The 20667-nt window shown below is 39.3% G+C and overlaps 1 protein-coding gene across 1 annotated transcript in view; it reads left to right on the top strand.

Moving 5' to 3' along the window:
- The window catches only part of SCAF4 (SR-related CTD associated factor 4), an 89342-nt gene that overhangs the window by 48406 nt on the left and 20269 nt on the right, over positions 1 to 20667 (top strand). The window contains exons 5-17 of the mRNA XM_048494071.1: positions 158 to 293; positions 602 to 741; positions 2013 to 2189; positions 4155 to 4255; positions 4488 to 4596; positions 5626 to 5793; positions 7063 to 7142; positions 7847 to 8025; positions 11791 to 11891; positions 12652 to 12765; positions 14447 to 14603; positions 17275 to 17435; positions 20397 to 20550. Of these exons, the coding sequence (XP_048350028.1) occupies positions 158 to 293; positions 602 to 741; positions 2013 to 2189; positions 4155 to 4255; positions 4488 to 4596; positions 5626 to 5793; positions 7063 to 7142; positions 7847 to 8025; positions 11791 to 11891; positions 12652 to 12765; positions 14447 to 14603; positions 17275 to 17435; positions 20397 to 20550 (1777 nt within the window). The remainder of the gene's footprint in view (positions 1 to 157; positions 294 to 601; positions 742 to 2012; positions 2190 to 4154; positions 4256 to 4487; positions 4597 to 5625; positions 5794 to 7062; positions 7143 to 7846; positions 8026 to 11790; positions 11892 to 12651; positions 12766 to 14446; positions 14604 to 17274; positions 17436 to 20396; positions 20551 to 20667) is intronic.

Raw genomic sequence — 20667 nt, 5'->3', positions numbered from 1 at the left:
GTAATGCTCCTGATCTCACTGTACAAACAGAACAGGTACGTACAGGGGAGAGAAATGTTTTATGTTAAGGACCTAGTTTACAAGTAAACAAACTACTTTAAATACACACACACACACACACACACACATATTGATACATCTTTTTTTATTTGAACAGAGTAAGATAGTTCGGGTCCTCAACTTATGGCAGAAAAATGGAGTTTTTAAAATAGAAATAATTCAGCCTCTCCTAGACATGGCAGCAGGAACTAGCAGTGCAGCTTCAATGACAGAAGATACTGCTAATAACGAAGGTAGGGAATTTGAGTTTAACTGTGATATTTGCTTCTGCTACCAGTACTGATAAAGAGAACACTTTAACTGCATAATACTAACTAAACTAATTTCGGAAAGATTAGAGTGAGATTTCGTCAATACTCTTACTTTTAAAAAGAAAATGGAAAATCCTGCTTTAAGTATTTTACTGAATATATTCAGAGATCTGCAATACTGTGAAGTTATAATGTAATGACTAGTTTTGTCTTTGCTCTCAGTGAGGAAACAATTAACTATTGCAGTAGAAATGTAGCGCAGAGTTATGTTTAAATACTTTATTTTGTAGGTTCCCCACCTGCTGCCACAACAATTCCATCTGAGCCTCTCCAAGTTGCTTCTAATTCAGTACCTACTGTGTCACAGTTGCCCAGTTCTGATGCCTTTGCAGCTGTAGCTCAGTTATTTCAGACAACACAAGGACAGCAGGTTAGTTGAAAAATTTTGTATAAAAATAAACTTAAATTAAAGTTACCTAATACGAAATGTAAGCAGTGCTGTTTTCAAACAGCATGGTAAAAACCACTAATAAAATTTTAAGAGTGACTTTCATTAGTCAACAGTGAAGTCCTTTTGTGAAATTCTCTTGCTTACTGATTACTTCTGGTTTAAAATTGGATGTTCCATATCTATAGCATGTGATTGGCAGGCATGCAGTTTGCATGGGTATTGTGAGAGGGAGGTGACAACACCAGCCAGCCCACATAACAAGGGCCCTCCCCCACCAACTGATATGTGAGCAGTCGTTACCTGGTAGACAGCCCCACAAAAGCTTGACTGTGGTCTCTAGCTTGATCACCCACCCAAAAGAAGTAACAGGTGGACAAAGGTAGGCAAGGAGCTGACGATGGTGAGAGTGGGATTTGGTTGTGATGAGAAGGACAGGGTAAAGCAGGAAGAGATGACTAAGGCAGGTGGCAAGAATGAGGATGAGAAGAGGCAGAGACAGAAAGAGAAAGATGACCAGATCAGTAAAGAGAAGCAGAAGCAGAGAGAGGAAGAGGAGGGGATTGGCTTTAGGTTGAGGGATGGCCTCATTTCCCTGTGGTCCGACTTGCCAGAAGAGGGCTGTGCCACCACCACCCAAGACTGAGCCGCTTCATTCGAGAACTGGCTGTTGAGTGCAGCCATACAACAGCTGGGACCTAGAAGAGCTTTGTTGTTAAGCAGTTACTGACTTTTGTCTTTCTGCGTTCCCAAGAACCCTTATAAGGGTTCTCTGAGATGAGTGATAAGTACCCTATCCAAACATCTGAATGACAGACTGCCTTTTTGATTTTCCTGATGTTGATCTTCCTGATCTTCCTTTTGATCTTCCTGATCTTCCTTTTTGGTACTAGTACTTCATTTAAGGGCTAAAGGCAGGTGGAAGGGAGTGCATATGCATGTCTGTAATCATCATGCATCACTGTTTTCATGCCACAGCAATATGGTAACTGTCCATTATAGTGCTCGCTCTCTCCCTCTCTCTTTTCCTCGCCTTTCATTCTAGCATTGAGGCTACAAAGACAGTCAGCCACAATAGCAGATGCATTAACAGTTCATAAATAGCATGGTGAAGTTGACTTCCTGATGTGTTAACTGGGTGGGAGGGAAAGTGCCCGTTTTTCTGTTGAAAAGGCAATTGCTGTATATTGTCTTTAATATTTGTTTTTGGCTGTACCCAAATTAGGGTTTCTAATATATGTTTTCTACGTAAGCTCCAACAGATTCTTCAGACTTTTCAGCAGCCTCCAAAACCCCAGTCTCCTGTGATAGATAACAACATGATGGCTCAGGTGCAAGCAATTACTGCACAGTTGCAGACTACAACAACACAACCATCAGAACAAAAGCATGATTTTCCAGCACCAGAGCAAAAGACATCTTTTGATAAGGTGAAGAAGTGTTTTGGGTGGGGGTACTTTAATTTAAAACATTTATACCATTAAGATGGGGTGGGGGGGAGAGAACCAGGGCAACCTACAAATTTACATGAGCAACACAAAAGCTATAAAACAAACCCCACCTCGTGACTGAACAGAAGTCCAGTGGCACCTTAAAGACTAGCAAAATTTGTTCTATAATAAACTTTTGTAAGCTTACTTTATCAAATATATTGATGAATTGATTGATGATACTTTGGCAAGCAGTTATGTACCCCATAAAGGTTTGGTATTGCCAGTCAGCGTAATCTATTATCAGCCTATTGGAAACAAACTCAATCGTTAAAAATGCTTCTGTAAAATAATAGTTCCATAGCATCTTTCTAGCAACAGTAAAAAGGATATCTGTTTTGTCTCTTCTGGGAGGATCATTCCAGAGAGCTGAATCTGCAACTGAGAGATCTCAGATTCAACTAAATGCCTATTTTACTATCCTGTGTAATTAAGCAGCAAGCAGAAGGCATTGGAAGAGCCACTGGAAAGAAGCAGGCACACTGGTTCATACACAATGAGACCCTCATTGATCTCCCTGTGATGGAATTGTATGTTGTAGTAATGTTAAAATTGGCTTTTGAGTTGGATTCCAGTTTTACAATCATTACACTTCATCAGACTTGTGGGTTGTGCTGACATTGCTGGACTCCATGTGTTATCTTGGGACTCTGCTGATATACTCAGTATCTCAAGAAACAAATCTCAGTGAAGTAGTGCAAGAGCAGCAAAGTGCAGTTTTACCCTAACACTAGTCTTTTTTGCACAAATCCCGGAAAATGTTTCTGAAATGTTTTCAATCCCCCTGCATTTATCACATTGTATCTCTGTACTCATCCCCTTGAAACTATTCCTAGCCACTATTTTGTGATTCCTTCCTTTTTGTTTGACTATGGGCACTTCTGCACATGCAGAATAATGCACTTTCAATGCACTTTGCAGCTGGATTTTACTTTGCAAAATAACAAAATCCACTTGCAAACAATTGTGAAAGTGGATTGGAAATGCATTATTCTGCAAGTGCGAAAAGGCCCTATGTTACAACATAGTCTGTGCTTTCATGCTTTGCCCCACCTCTGCTTAAAAAAGTAGATGAGGGGGAGAGTTCACAAAGTTCAGGAAAGGCAGAGAGACATGGAAAAGGTCTTAAAGAGACCGCACAGGCAAATAAAGCTGTTTTGAAAATTTTTCAACTAAAGAATTGTTTTAAAAGAGCACACATTTAAAACATTTTGTGGCTGCAAATGAAACATTTAGGGGTAAAAACAATTCAGAACTCCATGGAGGAAACATTTTATTTCCTGCCTCAAAATGTTTTAAAGTGTCTGTGCAGAAAGGGCCACTAATATGCACTGTGGCATCAGTTTTTCTAGGCATGTGCTATACTGCTTTAAATAATAGCACTCAGGTAGCTGCCATGCACTGGCTCTTTGTTTTAGCAGTGATTGTGGCTTTGCTGTTGAGAGACAGAGGCCTCCTTATATACACCAGTTATGAGTCAGTTTGTTAGGATAGGGCAAGATCATGGCAGCAGGATGCAGATTTCTCTAACTTTTCTGCTTCCTTTAAAGTAGCATATTTGTGTTCGGAAGAAAGATAGTGTCCAGGTTGGCTGTGTACACTGTTGCTGCGTTGGTAGTGTGCTAAACAGTTGCAATATTTATTACATTAAAATATTTCTACATCTTTCAAATAATTTTTATGTAGTCTTTCTTTTTTTATTGTGTTAGAGCTATTCCCTAACCTAAGGAAGCGACAGAAGCATCAAGATAATTCATATTTTACTGTCAGAACGCACATCTTTATAATTACGTTGAATACCTGAAAAATATTCAGAAATGTGTCATTTTCATAAAGAAGTTTGACTATTTCTATGTTTTATCAGTTTCTGAAAAAATAGAATTGGCTCAGTGTAATATCTTTCAGAAGCTGTTGGATCGATTTGACTATGATGATGAGCCAGAAGCAGTGGATGAGTCAAAGAAAGAGGATTCATCACCTTCTCCTTCAGTTTCTCAGCAAGCATTGTAAGCTTTGTAAACACACAGATTTTCAAGTTCAAGGTGACATTGTGGAAGTCTCTTAATCTTTAGATCCTTGTTTTTTAGTGTTCCATAAAAAGTTGGTATACACGTTTTTTATCTGTTCTATAATTATTGATACTCTATATAGTACAAGAATATAAAATGTAGCTTTAAAAAGTTGTATGTATTAATGTTCAGTATTAAAAATTCTACTGAAAATCATTTTATTGCTTAGTGGATTTCCAGGAGAAGGCATGCAGCAACCAGTTTATCCACAACTCCCAAATATGGATCAGTTCCAGCATCAGATGCTGGGAATGCAGCAAGATCCTATGCACCACCAGGTACTGGAATTATTTCCTTCTATCATTTTTTGTGTGGTATATTCATTACTTAATATTTATATTGCTAGAGGTTTAGACGGCCGTGCACTGGGTGGAAGAAATGCATACAATAATTTCGTTATGCTCTCTCAATACTAGCATTTAGGTCAGGGGTAGGGAACCTGCGGCTCGAGAGCCGCATGCGGCTCTTCTGCCCTTGCACTGTGGCTCCACGAGCCGAGCCGCCAGCCCCATCCTGCCCCCCCTGCAGGTAGCAGGGCGGGCGCACCAACTGCCCACGGTCGGCTGGGCCGCGCCGCGGGCTTCCCCTCTCACCCGCCCCGTTGGAGTGGGGCGGGAGCTTTCCCAGCGGCCGGCAAGGCCGAGCCGCCGGCTTCATCCTTGCCCGTCCTGCAGGCAGCAGGGCGGGCACATCCATGCGCTTCTCAGAATGAGCAGAGTAAAAGGTAAAAAAAAAACACCCCAATATATATAGTGTTATCTTTATTTTAAATGTCAAAAATTATTTGCAGCTCCAAGTGTTTTCTTTTCCCGTGGAAAACGGGTCCAAATGGCTCTTTCAGTGTTAAAGGTTCCCTACCCCTGATTTAGGTCATCCAATAAAGTGGATGGACAATAAATTTTGGACCGACTAAAGGAAGTACTACTTTATTAAATGAATAGTTAAATTTCTGCCAATGGATTAGACGATGACAATGAGCATAGATAGCATTGAAAGGTGATCAGAGAGTTTCATTAGCGATATCCATCAGTGACTTCTAGTCACAGTGATTAAATGGAATCTCCACATTGAGAGACAGTAATTCCAGTGCTGAATACCGGGGCTGTGAGGCAGTAGCAGGTAAGGGAAGGCCTTGACCCCTGTGTCCTGTTTATTGGGCCTCTGAGGCAGCTGGTGGGCAACTGTGGACAACAAAATACTGGACTAGATGTATCTCTGGCAGGGCTCTTCTTATATTCTTATGATGTTTAGATGTCGTTTTGTTTTAGATCTGAATTAAAAATGTCCATATATTTTTCTGCCTCAAGGTCCCACTCCCTCCAAATGGTCAAATGCCAAGTTATGGCCTTCTTCCTACGCCACAGTTTCCTCCCATGGCTCAGCCTGTGTTACAGACTTCACCCCAAGTGCAGCCATCTTTCCAACCTTCTTTTACAGCGCAAAGTGAATCCCATATACAGAAAGCACATCAGCAGGTGAATAATTTTTAATATCTAACACCATATGTTCTGGATGAGCTGTGACTAGCCCAAGATCACCCAACAGGTTCCATGTGGAGGAATGGAGAATCAAACCTGGTTCTCCAAATTGGAGTCTGCTACTCTTTTCCACTACACTACACTGTTATGCCCATTGAAGCCAATGGATAGCAATGATAGTGTTTTGTTCTTTGCTTTGTAGTGCAGTTGACATGCTTGAATTATAAAGCCAAAGTACTTTTATACAGGAGACTAAAGATGGGCCTTTACATTATCGGCATCAAACAGAAACGGCAGGGAATATATTCCATGTAATATGCAGTCACTGCTACCCTGCTCAACTCTAGTGGGTGGCACTATTGTTCTTTCCATATCTTTTTCAATTAAGTGACATTATTTTCTCTAGAGCCAGCTGGGAATTATGTTTAGTACTGTCATGGGTCATTTGCAAGATGAAAGTAGGATTGGGAGAGTGAAGATGTCTTGGCAGAGTGATTGTTTCCACTGATCTCTACTTTACTCCTATAATATGAGATTTTTCGTTTGATATTGAGTGTGGAAAATGCCAACGTGGACAATTCTTTATCATGCACATGTATTTGATTCTCAACTATAAAAAACAAACTTAATTAGAAATATTTTTGTAGCTTCCGATAAAATCACAGTGATGTTTAGCTCAAATTACATGATTGTGTAACTATGGCAGAGTCTGCTCGGGCCAAGACCAGCCCCCAGACATGGTACAAATGCCATCCCTGGGACGCTATTCGCACGGCTGCTGCCTCCAAAACGAGGCAACGTTGTGCTTTTTCCTGGGAAATGCTGTTTCCCTGTCTCGCTTGATGAGCGAGGCATTTGAGAAACAGAGGTGCTGCTTTTCAGTGCCTCTATCTTTCCCTAGACTTACCTTCTCTCCCTGCGGAGCTCCACAGGGATGGGGAGGCACGGCCATGCTGCCCTTTTACCCCCAGGGGTTGGAGGGGGGCGTGGGCATCCTTCCCTGTCCCTGCGGAGCTTGGCAAGGAGAGAAGGTGAGTGTGGGGAAAGTACATGGAGGCGGCTCCGTGCAAGGCACCTCCATGGGCAGCAGCCATTCTGGGGCCACTCGCACCTCAGCATATGAACGGCCCCAGGGCTCCACCGGCATCATCTATGTCGGTGGAACGCTTCTGCCACCGCCTGTGCGGAATCCGCCAGAGTTAGAGCTGAAACAGATGTCCAAATGAAACTGAGGTAACAATTATAAATATTCATTGAATGTTTTAGGAAATGGAAGTGGATCAACCTCCTGTTCAAGAAGTAAAGAGGCATGAGAGCAGGAAGTCAAGGTCTAGATCTGCATCAAGGTAAGCAGTGCAGATAATCTCAGTACTTGAGGAAAGAGGGAATATTGTATATTTTGTGATTTCAGTATGCTAAGAGTTAAAATATTTTGTATTGAAGCCATGCTTTCAAACAAAATTGGTTTTTAAGGCTCCAATGAGAAAATCTATTCACTGTGAATTGCTTTTAAAGTGTTCTTCTCTGGTGGTATATCAACTGCAGTGGTGCATACTTTTATTCCTGGAAATGTTTGAAATAGGTCTTTTTAAACTCTTCCCCAAAACTACCAGCATGAAATGTGACTTACCATTTCAGCAAAGTAGACCTTTTCCTGGGCAAAAGGTTGCATTATGGATTTCAAGCCAGTTCTAAACTGGGAAAATGTGGTTTGCAATGGCAGCTGGAAGTATTGCTTTTAAATAAGGCCCGTTTGTGGGGTGTTTTCTTTTACTCAGTAATAGTCTTCATTTTGGAGTGAGGAGAATTCATTGGTAGCTAGCAAGGAATCTAGTGTGTGTGTTTGTAGTGTGTGACTTATGGCAACCCCGTGGGATTTTTAAGGCAAGATTAGTTTGCCTTTGCCTTCCTCTGCATAGTGAGTCTCCCTTCCAGATACCAGCCAGGACTGATCCTGTCTAGTTTCTGAGATCTGACAAGGTCAGACGAGCCTGGGCCATTCTGGTCAGTTCAAGAAATCTAGTACATTAATATTTTTGTTTGGTACCAGGTCACCCAAAAGGAGAAGATCACGGTCGGGTTCTCGTACTCGAAGATCACGCCATCGTCGTTCTCGTTCCCGATCTCGGGACAGGCGCCGCCATTCTCCTAGATCTCGATCCCAGGAAAGGCGTGAAAGAGAGCGCAGAGCAAAAGGCCTACCTCCAATCAAACCAGAGACTGTTAGTGGTAAGTCCTATTTGTTTTTTCTGAAGCGAAATAGGATGGTATTAATATTTGCTTTTTGGTGTCTTGAAGCCTTTTTAGGATGGAGATGTTTAGTCAGTAATGGACCAATTAGTGGTGATAACTGATCCTTAATTAGTAATTAAGGATTAAACCACAGGTGGAGCCATCTTTCCTTCCCTTCTCCTTGATTTCTTTGTGTGTTTTCAGTCACACTGACCTACAACTGTAACACAAGGTTTTGGAAGTGTACTAAAATAGAACGCATGGGCCGGGATGTGAAATTACTATACCCAAACCCAGTTTTTCAGTGCCTTTTCATTGAACCACAGAATTTCCTGATAATTTCTAACACTAATAGCTAATTCTTGATATGTCCATTTACAAAAATTGGAATTGGACTTACCATAACAGGCCATCTGTTCTGCCTCTGGCCTCTGGCCAACTTGAGTCATTCACTCCTGAACTGAGAACTAGTGAAGGATCTAGAAGATCATCCAGTTGTGCTGTTGTTTGCAGGTTTGCTGAGTACTGTGGAGGTGCAGCTTGGGAGGAATGCAGGAACTTGTCTGTGCTCTGTTGCACTTCTAAAGTGAAGAGAAAGCAAAAAACAGCTTGAGGGAATGTATTGTCTGTTCACTCATTTGAGTCAGGCTACAGATGCTTGGACAAGTTCCATCCATTTGGGGGGAATTGGAGAAGGAAGGAGAAAGGTTCTTTCTGACTTTATGTATGTTTTTGAGATGTTTGATGTGTCATCGTAGAAGAGACCTCAAGCTTCCTCTCTTGTGGAGGACATATTCTTGGTGACTAAAAATGTTATCTATGCCAATATTTGCTCAGATTTCATCAGCTCACATTTTGATATACTTTACAGAGTTATGTGGGTCAACCTTAATTTATCAGCAATATCAGCCGGTTTTTCTCCCTTGTTGTTTTATTTTAAATGTTATGTTATGTTGTTTTAAACCTTAAGGGACTGATGTTGTATTATACAATATTAAAGCCCTTCAGCAGCTTAAATTTGTTTACATAAAAAGATACCGTATATACTCATGTATAAGTCAACCCGCATATAAGTCAAGGCACCTAATTTTACCACAAAAAACTGAGGAAACTTATTGACTTGCATATAAGTCAAGGGTGGGAAATGCAGCAGCTACTGGTAAATTTCAAAAATAAAAATAGATACCAATAAAATTACATTAATTGAGGCATCAGTAGGTTAAATGGTTTCGAATATTTATTTCAAAGAAAAACAGTAAACTAGCTCTGTAAGCCCTGATTCTCCCTTTAAATCCACTCAGAAGGTGGGGGGGGGGGGGAATGATTTAAAGGGAGAATCTGGGGAACATTTGAAGGTGCCTGTCAGGGGAGGAATGTTTATGTTAGCAGTGCCAACATTTCAGAATATCTTTAGGAGACCCTCCTGATGATACCAGCCAGGTTTGGTGAAGTTTGGTTCAGGGGGTCCACAGTTATGGACCCTCAAAAGGGTAGCCCCATCTACTATTAGCTTCCATTGGAAACAATAGGGGATGGGAGCACCCACTTTGGGGGTCCATAACTTTGGACCCCCTAAACCAAACATCACCAAACCTGGCTGGTATCATCAGGAGTGTTACCTGATGACAGCCTGAAATTTTGGTGCTGCTAGCCTAAAAACTGCGCCCCCTGGTGGCCGACAAAGTAAAAACCCTAAAATATTTTTTAAAATACAGCTGACTCACGTATAAGTTGAGGGGGGCTTTATCAGCACAAAAAATGTGCTGAAAAATTCGACTTATGCGAGTATATACGGTATTGAAAAAGTTATATTTCTCTTCAAAGATTGCCTCATGCAATAGTTAAAGAATTTCTATACAACCTTTCTGTGTAACCTGTTTGAAGCAGCTTGCAATGCAAAGCATAAGAACAAATGTAGCAGTAAAGTACTAAAGGCCCAGTGTTGAAGGCCCAGCAAGAGCAAGAAGATGGTCTAAAAGACGTAGCACCTTAAAGCAAGGCTGATAAAACATTTCTCGAGCTAGATTAGAAGAACATTGCAAAATGATCTAAACTAATCAACCCCTCAATTAAAACCTTAGTTTATTTCTGGATGGTATGCCAGAGAAAAAAACATTTTTCTTAAATGAAAGGAAACTAATTAAATTATTTTAACAAGAAATTTAAGATCCACCAGATCTTTGTTCTATTATGCTATCCATTCTAAGTAGCAACTAAGGTATGTTTTATACAAATGATTGTTAGTTCCTTATTCAATTTGCCACAGATCTTCAGTATATTCTGTTATAGTCTTGAAAAGTGCTTTCAAGTCACTGATCAGCCTGCTTAATTGCATTGAAAGACAACTTGTGCAATTGGTTTAAGGAACGCTTTACAGTTCACCGTCCACCTTTAAACTACCATATATACTTGCATATAAGTCGAATTTTTCAGCACATTTTTTGTGCTGAAAAAGCCCCCCTCGACTTATACATGAGTGAGGTTTATTTTAAAAAATATTTTAGGGTTTTTACTTTGTCAGCCGCCAGGGGGCGCAGTTTTTAGGCTAGCAGCACCAGAATTTCAGGCTATCATCAGGTGACACTCCTGATGATACCAGCCAGGTTTTGTGAAGTTTGGTTCAGGGGGTCCAAAGTTATGGACCCCCAAAGTGGGTGCCCTATCCCCCATTGTTTCCAGTGGAAGCTAATAGTAGATGGGGCTACCCTTTTGAGGGTCCATAACTTTGGACCCTTGAACCAAACTTCACTAAACCTGGCTGGTATCATCAGGATAATCTTTTGCTGATGCCAGCTAGGTTTGGTGATGTTTGGTTCAGGGGGTCCAAAGTTATGGATCCTCAAAGTGTGTGCTCCCATCCCCCATTGTTTCCAATGGAAGCTAATAGCAGATGGGGCTACCCTTTTGAGGGTCCAATACTGTGGACCCCTTGAACCAAACTTCAACTAGGTGGTGTCATCAGGAGGGTCTCCTAAAGATACTCTGAAATGTTGGTACTGCTAACATACAAATTTTCCCCAGATTCTCCCTTTAAATCACACCCCCTTCTGAGTGGAATTAAAGGGAGAATCAGGGCTTACAGAGCTAGTTTACTGTTTTTCTTTGAAATAAATATTCAAAACCATTTAACCTACTGATGCCTCAATTAATGTAATTTTATTGGTATCTATTTTTATTTTTGAAATTTACCAGTAGCTGCCGGATTTCCCACCCTAGACTTATACGCAAGTCAATAAGTTTCCCCAGTTTTTTGTGGTAAAATTAGGTACCTCGACTTATATGCGGGTCAACTTATATACGAGTATATATGGTATTTTTGAAACAGTTATGTTATGTGACTTTCTACAAGAATATCCTTCTGACATAACCACAAGCATTTGAAGTCTTTATTTGATGTTGGATTTTATCTGGAGGACCACCTAGCTCTGGGTTTTTTTGTTATTATCACTCCATTGTATATTGTTGCATAAATCGAGTATGCATTTGAAATTGCATTCTGTTGTTCAAATAATGTTGTCTCTGAAAACATTGTGGTTCATATTGCTTGAGTTTCATCTTAATGAATATATAATCATAACACAATTTTTCAGGATGTTGTAATCAGTGCATTACAGGTGATCCTGTATTTAGTGCATATTCTTTGTATTGCTTAGTTGTATTAGACTTCATTACTTGTGATTGTGGAAAAGGTTGCAAAAGGCAAAAGTATACCTTAGTTTAATCAACACACTGAAGTGAGCATACAATTTTTCCCCCTTTTAGTTTGCAGTACTACACTGTGGGTAGGACAGCTGGACAAACGAACATCACAGCAGGATGTTGGCGGTCTTCTAGAAGAGTTTGGCCCAATTGAATCTATAAATGTGAGTATGAAATACAAAAAGTGGAAAACAGTGAGAGGTTTCTTACCTTATGTTGTAGGAGCCTCCTTCCAGCTTAAGTATTTCTTCCATGGGAGGAGGATTCACAACAGTCAGGGGAAGGCTCCTTCAGCTAAAGGAGGTCTTCAGACATTGCTTAGTGCAGTGAGTGGTAGGATACAGGCCATTAAGCACCAGCTTAGTAGAATTTTAATTCCTGGGTAAAAGTGTGTCTTCTGCTTTCAGTCCTTGAAAGGGGTACACCTTAGCTCCATCTTAACTCTACCATCAGAAGGTTGGGAGCTGAGCTGTCTTTCTCTCTCCACCCTCCACTTCAGACCTTCAGAAGTTTTGTTTTGATCACAACCAAGCTACAGTGTCCCTTTAACTGACTTAACTATGAAGCAAACTTCTTGGGCGGGGTGGGGGGAGAGGGGTGATTTGTGCTTCTGTGCCAAACTTGTATATGGAGGCTGCCTCTCCAGCTTCAGGGCTCTGTTTTGCACCTCCATGTGGAATGTGCTTTTCGTTGTTGTTTTTCAATTTGGCTTGGAAATTATCTTGTGAGATTGTTTGTAAAAGTAGAAATCTATTTCAGAAATATTAAAAGCAGGCAAATTTCATTTTTCATTTACTAGAGCTGCTGGGGTTTTGCTCTTTTTTAAGGGACTTTTTTAAAGGTATTAGCACTTAAAATTCTTTTTAAAAAATCTTTCTTGTAACATTGGTTTTCTTTGTCTAATTTTTCCATACTTTACAATAGATGATACCACCAAGAGGATGTGCCTATATTGTAATGGTGCAGAGGCAAGATGCTTATCGTGCCCTGCAAAAACTCAGCCGTGGAAGCTTTAAAGTCAATCAGAAATCTATAAAGGTGCTGTACTGATAAAATTCTACAATATATAGAGCTTGCAGTAATTAGTATCCAGAGTGGTTTTCAGAAACTATCAAAATTCTTATTAGCTTTACCTCGTGAGATGCAGTGTGGTGTAGTAGTTATTGCTGGGCTAGGATCTGGGAGATCCAGGTTCAGATGCCCACTTTCCTGTGGAAGCCTTGGGCCAGTCACACACGGTTGTTGTGGAGATAAAATGGGGAAGGGGAAAATTTTGTGAACCACTTTGAGCACCAATTGCTGGAAAAAGTGGAGCATAAATGAAATAAACACCTGGCAGGCATTTTAGGCATTTTAATCATGCTACTGGCATTGAAGCAGATTTCCTCTCCTTTTCCACTTTTTTTTGGTAGGATGCATTAAGAAATGACTCTGCACCTTTAAAAATCAGTGGAAATTATTATACTTATCCCAAACTGTTGATGAAAACAGCTAATCAATATAACCCACATTGTTGTATAATTGAAATTTTTGGACTGATTATTAATTACAATATCATAGATACCTATGGATTTTGCAGCATTAATATTAGTTCTTGCTTAATCTAGATGACAACAAATTTAAGTATCTGAGCTTCTCCCTCTGTTTTCTTCTCCCTCTTTTAGGCTTTTTATTTACATACAATAATACCTATAAAGGTCAATTTCTGGATTTTTTATTTTTATAAATGTTTCTATGTATGACAACTGACGAGGACTGAATGAGCCGAAACATGTGTGGTCCTTTGTTGGTCGCTGACTTATTTGTATCACCAACAGAATTTGGGATACCTACAACCATTTCCACATATTTTTAAAAGTGTAGCCTGAAACTCGGACCTTGTGTTGTTAACTAACTTCATTATGTACACTATATAATAAATAATTTTATTTTGGTATAGATTATGTAGTTTTCAGCTCAACCGTTGTGGTTCTCTGTATTGTCAGGTCAAGTTCTTTTTCTGTTTCAGTGCTTGATATACAACTTTTTCCTCTCAATACATTGTCACTTCCAAATTAGAAACATTGTTCCCAAAATACCTCCACTTAAAACTTAAGAGTGTTTTGGCACCACGAGTACAAAAAATACCCTGAGGTACAAGCAGCATCAGCACTTATTAATGTTTGTACCTCATTTGAAAGTGTATTTTCAGGTGCTGGCTGTTTAGGTATCGTGAAGCACAAAGTCTTTTGCTATGACAAGTTTGTTGTAAAGATCTGCTAGTTTGTTTTACAGATCTGCTAGTTAATATATATGAAACCCTGTAATATTTTAAATCGATGAGGAAGAATCTTTAATTGTTTGATCGTCGTTACTTAAGTATGTTCATCATGAGATTTGTCTCAACATAGCTGTGAGCTGCCTAGAGGAATTTTTAATGGTGGGACAAAGACAAACCTGATGGTGGGAATGATTTACATTGGCTAATTTGATCATGATGGCTCAAAACAGCTGTTTTGTGCAACGATTTAAGAGACTTTCACATGGCAGCTGTAGTCTATAATGTACTGTTAAAAAGATTTTTTTAATGAACCACATTTTTTTACAGATTCCCCATTGCATTTGGTATATGTTTCATTTCTTGACTTTTGAATTGTATTGCTTTGAGAGAAAATGTTTTCTGTGTAAAATAGAAAAATATCTCACTAATTAATGTTTCATGTTGCCATTCTTCCTAAAGATTGCATGGGCTTTAAATAAAGGAATTAAACCAGACTATAAGCAGTATTGGGATGTAGAATTAGGTGTTACATACATACCATGGAGCAAAGTTAAGCCTGAAGACCTGGAAAGTTCTTGGGAAGGAGGAATGTTGGACAATGATACACTTAGTCCTGGTAAGAGCTCTCTTTGTAAAGCATATCTTTCTTTAGGGGAAAGTGTTTTTAGGTGGAATATGTTGGGTTTGACAAAAGTAGTGAACTTTTTGGTCTTTCTTTTAAGACTGAGTTGCATCAAATGAAAGCCCAGAGAGCCTCTTTTAACGGTATGCAAAGCAGGTGAAGTTTGGATGGGGAAACAGCTCTGTATGTGTGCATATACCTTTCTCAGGGAAAGATGAGAAGAGATGTGGATCAAACTACCACATCTTCCTGCCCCCCCCCCAAAGATTCTCTTTAAAGATTAAAGAAGCTAACTTACCCTACCAACTTCATCAAAACTATTATTGTTGCAATGTTAAACATAGCGCTTTGATAAAAGAGCATCTATAGTGCTCTGGACAACTACAACAACGGCCTTTATTGGCATACAAAAACAACAAATTACAAAACAGATATGTATGATAAGAAGAAATTACAAGTGAGGGAAAAACACGATTAGAAATTACTATTCTCAAGAATGAAATTTGCAACATTCTCAAAAAAAACACATCAGAACCATTCAGGAGATATGGAATTTTATGACACTCTTGCCATTGGGAACACTGCAAAAAACGGAGTTCATATATTTTACCTGTATCTTATCATCTTTGGGGCATACAAACAAAGAATGGTCAAGTGTTTTGACAGTAACCGAATCACAAGAACAAACCCTGTTAGAATGTTCCACATTTTTGTATCTCCCATCCAAAAGGGCTGATGGTAACACATTACATTTTGCAGTAGCCAAGGCTCTCCTCTGGGTGGGATTAATCAAGATGCGAAGATATGCTGCCATAACTCCACGCTCACGTGGAACTAATAATGTGGCAGGGGAACAAGTTGTCTTAGCTGCAAGGATCGAGTTATGGAAGTCAAGATCCAAGAGTCTGCCCTTGACTAACCTGCAGGCTTCCACATTCGTAAGCATGAGAAGTGATTCCAAAGGCAAGCCAAGTGCTTCAATCTTGCTGAGAATCAGAGTATACCACTCTGAAATAAAGTGATCTGATAACAGAGAGGAAATGTAGCTATTGGAACCTGCTTGAAAGTGTATATGCAGCCAAAATTTTATGGCCCTCATCCATGCCAAAGTTTCAAGAGTAGTTTGGCCCATCTCTGTGTACAGCACAGCGTAAGGCATGCATCTAGGGAGCCCAATTAGTTTCCAAAGAAACTTAGGATGTAATAAATTAAATGATTTATTTATTGCCGAAATCCAGATTTTGGGGGAGGGGAGGGATATACGATAACAGGGAACCAATCCTAGCCTCAAAAACCTTCAGGGCAGCAGGAATGTATCAGTTACCCTTGTATAGATAAAGCGATATATTGCCATAAAGTTAATATGTGCAGAAGCAATTGCTGCTTGTTGCTGTGAGAGCCATGACAAATTATATCTAAAGCAAATACCAAGATATTGAAAATATTTGACCTGTTTGATTTTGTGGACTTAATCGGCCAAGACATGGGCTTCCACCTCTTGGCAAATATGAGAATTTTGGATTTAACATAGCTAATTTCCAGTCTATTCAATTCGCAATAATTGGCAAAACAGTGTATTAAGTGTTTAAGGCCAATAGTGGACAAAGACAATAATTCAGCATCATCTGCATACAAGAGTAAGGGAACATGGGTAGAATGTAGCTTAAGACTATGACCATTCACCAATGCTAGACCATGAGGTAGATCATTCAAAAATAAATTAAATAAAGTAGGAGCCAGTATGCAACCCTGCTTGACCCCATGTGTAGTACTGATTCTACTAGCTAGGTATCAGAGCATCTAATTTGACAAGTAGTATTGGTGTACAACTGTCTAATCAGAAATAGAAGTCTGGGGTCAACATTTGATAGCCTCATCTTGTTCCACAAGAGATTTCTCTTTACAAAATCAAAGGCTCCTTTTAGGTCAATAAAGGCAGCAAATAGAAATTCACATATTATTTTCCTATGCAAACTTCTCATCAAATCTCTTCCCGTCTCCCTCTTGCCTGCTTCTACTCTCTCCCCCGGTATTATATCTGAGCTCACATTACTGTTTTATTTTATTCCTGTAGTTTCCCTTGTCCCTTTGTTTATATCCTCACACTATTACTCTGCTGCTTTTCCGTTCTTGCTCAGGGATGTGGATTTGGGGGTGGGGAGTAGGAATAGTGACACAGAGGCTCTCTGTTTGCCAATTATTTGTTCCAGGGCATCTTTGGCTGTTCCTTGCTTTACTGAGCTCATTGAGCTATAAGGAACCAGTATCTCTGATTCTGCTCTCATGGCCCGTGTTGCTAGCTGAATTCTAGAGCTGATATTTATGTAGTCCCAGTGCTTATGTGCAGACAATAAGGATTTGAAGGCGGTTGGGGCAAAGAAGTGTCATGGGGCATGTGGGAGATATTTTCCTTTATACCTGGGAGTTTCCACATATATGTAGGACCATGTCCAGCTGTTGTGTTAATTTCATTGTTTGAACAAAACCAGGACTTCAAAATGATACTTTGAGAATCGCTGCCATTGAGGGCATTAAATAACATGAACTTAATAGACAGCGATGTAACCATAGCAGAGAGTCGTAGGATAGGTTTAAACTAATGTTAATATGTGTTTTATAGTTGAAATATTTACATTATTTCAAGTGATGCTCATATGTTTTGTAGAATGGAAAGGAATTCCAAAAAAATCAGAAAATCAAGTAGCCCAGAATGGAGGAGCTGTAAGTGAAGCTACTCACATTGAACAAACATCACCTGTAGCTAAAACTTTATCCATTCAAATGCCTGTTCCCATACCTGCTCCAATAACAGTGCCTCCACCACAGGTGAGATTGTGTTTATTCTTTTTCTCATGAAGCTTTGTTCATGTTGCTCTTCGGAAGCAAGGTCAAATTCCATGAGTTTTTTTGACATGGTATTGTCAATGTGAGATGATGCTACATCTTAATTTTTTGTATTTAAGTTTAGAACTAACTTTTCAATGGCACACCAACCCAAAATGATGTGAAAACATTACTATTTTGTATCTTGCTCTATGAGACTCTGATCCAAGAATGGTGAAAGAAATTTGCAGGGCTGGAGATCTGACAATATGTAATGGCAACAGATCAGATGTGTAGTACAAACTTAAAAGCAAAAGCAGCTGAAGACTGCATACTTTAAGAAATATTAAAAACCTGGATAAAAATGTAAAATAAATTCTAAAAACTTTTAAATTTATTTTGTATTTTAGCACTGAACTGTTCTAAAGAAGCCATTTCATTTCTGTTAATTTCATTAAAATGAATGCAAAATGTGTACTTTGTTGAAGAATTCTAGAAACATTCAGGTTGAATTCAGACTTGGGTGTTTCTTTGAGTACAAGGATGTCCAATATGGAGCTCAACTCCCTCTCCCCTTCCCCCAGCAGCCTGAAATTCCCCATCTCCATTCTGTTGCTAGGAATCTCTTCTCCTTCAGGAAGAAGGGGGGCATTTCGGGATGCTGGGGCGGGAATTTGTACTCTGTGCGCAAATTGTGCATCATCTTCAGATGTTCCTATGAATGTGGTATGACATCTGAGACATCATCTAGGATGGTCTAGGTGGTATGACATCTGAGATAAGAGATAAGAGATGCCATGGGGTAAAATGCATGTGAAATTATCTCTTTCCTAGCTGTGGTTAATCCAAGAAGAGTTATTTAGTTAAAGAAATAAGTAAACAAGATATTATGTAAAGGGAAGGAACCTTACTCTTACAATGACAGGGGAAAGTCGGGGAAATGGAAATTGGTCAGGGAAAGTAATGGAAATTGGTCAAATGTCAGGAAACTGACATTTGTAAATTAAAATATACTCAAATAATAGATTTTTGGAAATGCTTCTGTAATTGTGGCAGTTTGAGTAGAGAAGTGACAAAATGCTAGTGTAATGTAATGATGCACATATATTTGGTAATATATATGATTTTGCAAATGTTTGATTGCTGATGGTTATCAATAAAACAGAATAAAATGACTTTGTATGTGACAGTGTTATGGAGAAGCTAGATGACTTCTTGAAACGAGGATTTTTTTTAAAAAAAGAACTAGAGTCAGTTTAAGTCGATTTGAAAATGTGAATATTTTGACAGGGGCACCAAATTGTGCATTATTTTTGCATCCAGCAGTAAAGTCCAGTAATGTCACAATACTACAATAAAACTGAGTTCAGTTTAAAATCATATTTTAATGCAAGCTATATTAATTTTAAAGAACTATGTTAAAATGTTCATTATGTAAAAGGTAGCTGTATTTCCCTTGGGAATTGTACCTCTTGCATTTTGTTCAGGATCCTGGGGAGGTGGGATTGTACTCTGTGTGCAAATTGTGCATTATCTTCAGATGTCCTTATGAATGTGGTATGACATCTGAGACTAGAGCTGCCATTTCTTCTCAGTCTTCACTAAAAATGAGGTAAATTGCATGAGGGGTGAAAGCAGATTGGTTTTTGTTTTAAAGGCAGCTGTCTTCATTAGCAGTGGGAAAAACTACCAAAAGTTATTAATCAAATCTTCATTACAGTCATAGACTAGCATAAGGTAAAACGGTAAGCATAAGTACTAAAAAGGGTAAAAAGCAGGATAGATATAAAAAGACAGTAAAATCATTAAATTGAAGACTATAGCTATCAAGTCACTAAGCCTACTGAGTTGCACAGACCATCCTGCAACATATTTCAAGTGCTGTTACACAGAACTTGGCCACACTATATGTTATGTTAGAACTGATGTATGTAAGCAATGTTGTGATATAAAATTGATCTTTGTAATCTGGGAATCTATACAACAGTGGTGAAATAAAACTAATACGTATATTTTTGTAAAACTGGCAATGGAGAAGCACATGTTCTGTTACTTTTATGTAGCCAGATCCACAGTGGCATTTTCTTTCCTGATAAGGAGTCTTCCTGTATTGGCCTTCCAGAACAGCAGAGGGAAGGGCCTGGCACCATTCTGGTGTAAAGGCTCTCCGTTGTTTAGGCACCCAAAAGTTATTAATTTCAAAAACGTATATGCTGACTCTCCAGCAAAAGCCTGGATAAAAAGAAGTGTTTTGGCCTGAAGCCTCAAAGAGAGTAGGGTTAGGGTTAGAGTAGGGTCGTTACCAAGCTAACTTCAAGGAGAAGATTGTTCTATAGGTACCTATGGTACCTATTTCTGGTTCCTACCCACTTACTTTACCTTTGCAGGAAGAGGCACAGAGAGTAGGGCTTGAATGGAGGATATTAACTGGTATATTGGACAATATTAGATGATTTTTAAAGTGTGAACCTTTGCTTTTAATTGTGCGTAGAAACAGATAGACAGCCAGTGCAGGTGACTGAGCTCATAGCTGATATAATCCCTGTATCTAACTGATGGTAGCCTGCATGCTATATTTTAGATCAGCCAAAGTTTCTGGACTATTTTTGGAGACAGCCCCTTATAGTGTGTGTTATAGTAACTTAATCTGTACATAATCAGAACATGGCTCACCCTGGACAGAAAGTTGTATCTGTGTTTGCCATATAAGTTGCTCCTCTCCATTATGACTGAACCTTTAAAAGAAAAGTAAGTGTAGAGAAGACAAATGAACCTTTTTTGGCGGGAAAAACAGAATACAGTTAGAGAAAGGTTTTCATAAGGTGTAGCTTATGTGTACTTATTTTGAAGTGGAGAGATTCTGCCCTGTTCAAATGGAACAAAGATCACACATACTGTAGATTCACATCTAACTATCTCTAACTATTGAAGTGTATTAACTTGAGTATTTTCTTTCCATTTTAGGTTCCACCACATCAGCCTGGTCCTCCAATGGTTGGTACGCTTCAGCCACCAACATTTACCCCTCCCTTAGGAATTCCACCTCCTGGATTTGGTCCTGGAGTTCCTCCACCACCATTTTTACGTCCTGGCTTCAATCCAATGCATTTACCTCCAGGTAACTAAATACTTCCAGGAAGTTTTCTTGTATATGAACTGTACATAATACTGCAAAGAAAATCCTTTAATTCAAGGATAAGTTGAAACCACTGTTTATACTGTAATAGTGATACTT

Source organism: Sphaerodactylus townsendi, linkage group LG04, assembly GCF_021028975.2.
Source record: "Sphaerodactylus townsendi isolate TG3544 linkage group LG04, MPM_Stown_v2.3, whole genome shotgun sequence".
NCBI lineage: Eukaryota > Metazoa > Chordata > Lepidosauria > Squamata > Sphaerodactylidae > Sphaerodactylus > Sphaerodactylus townsendi.
The sequence above is the reverse complement of the archived record's forward strand: the minus strand, read 5'-3'. Positions and strand labels throughout refer to the sequence as shown.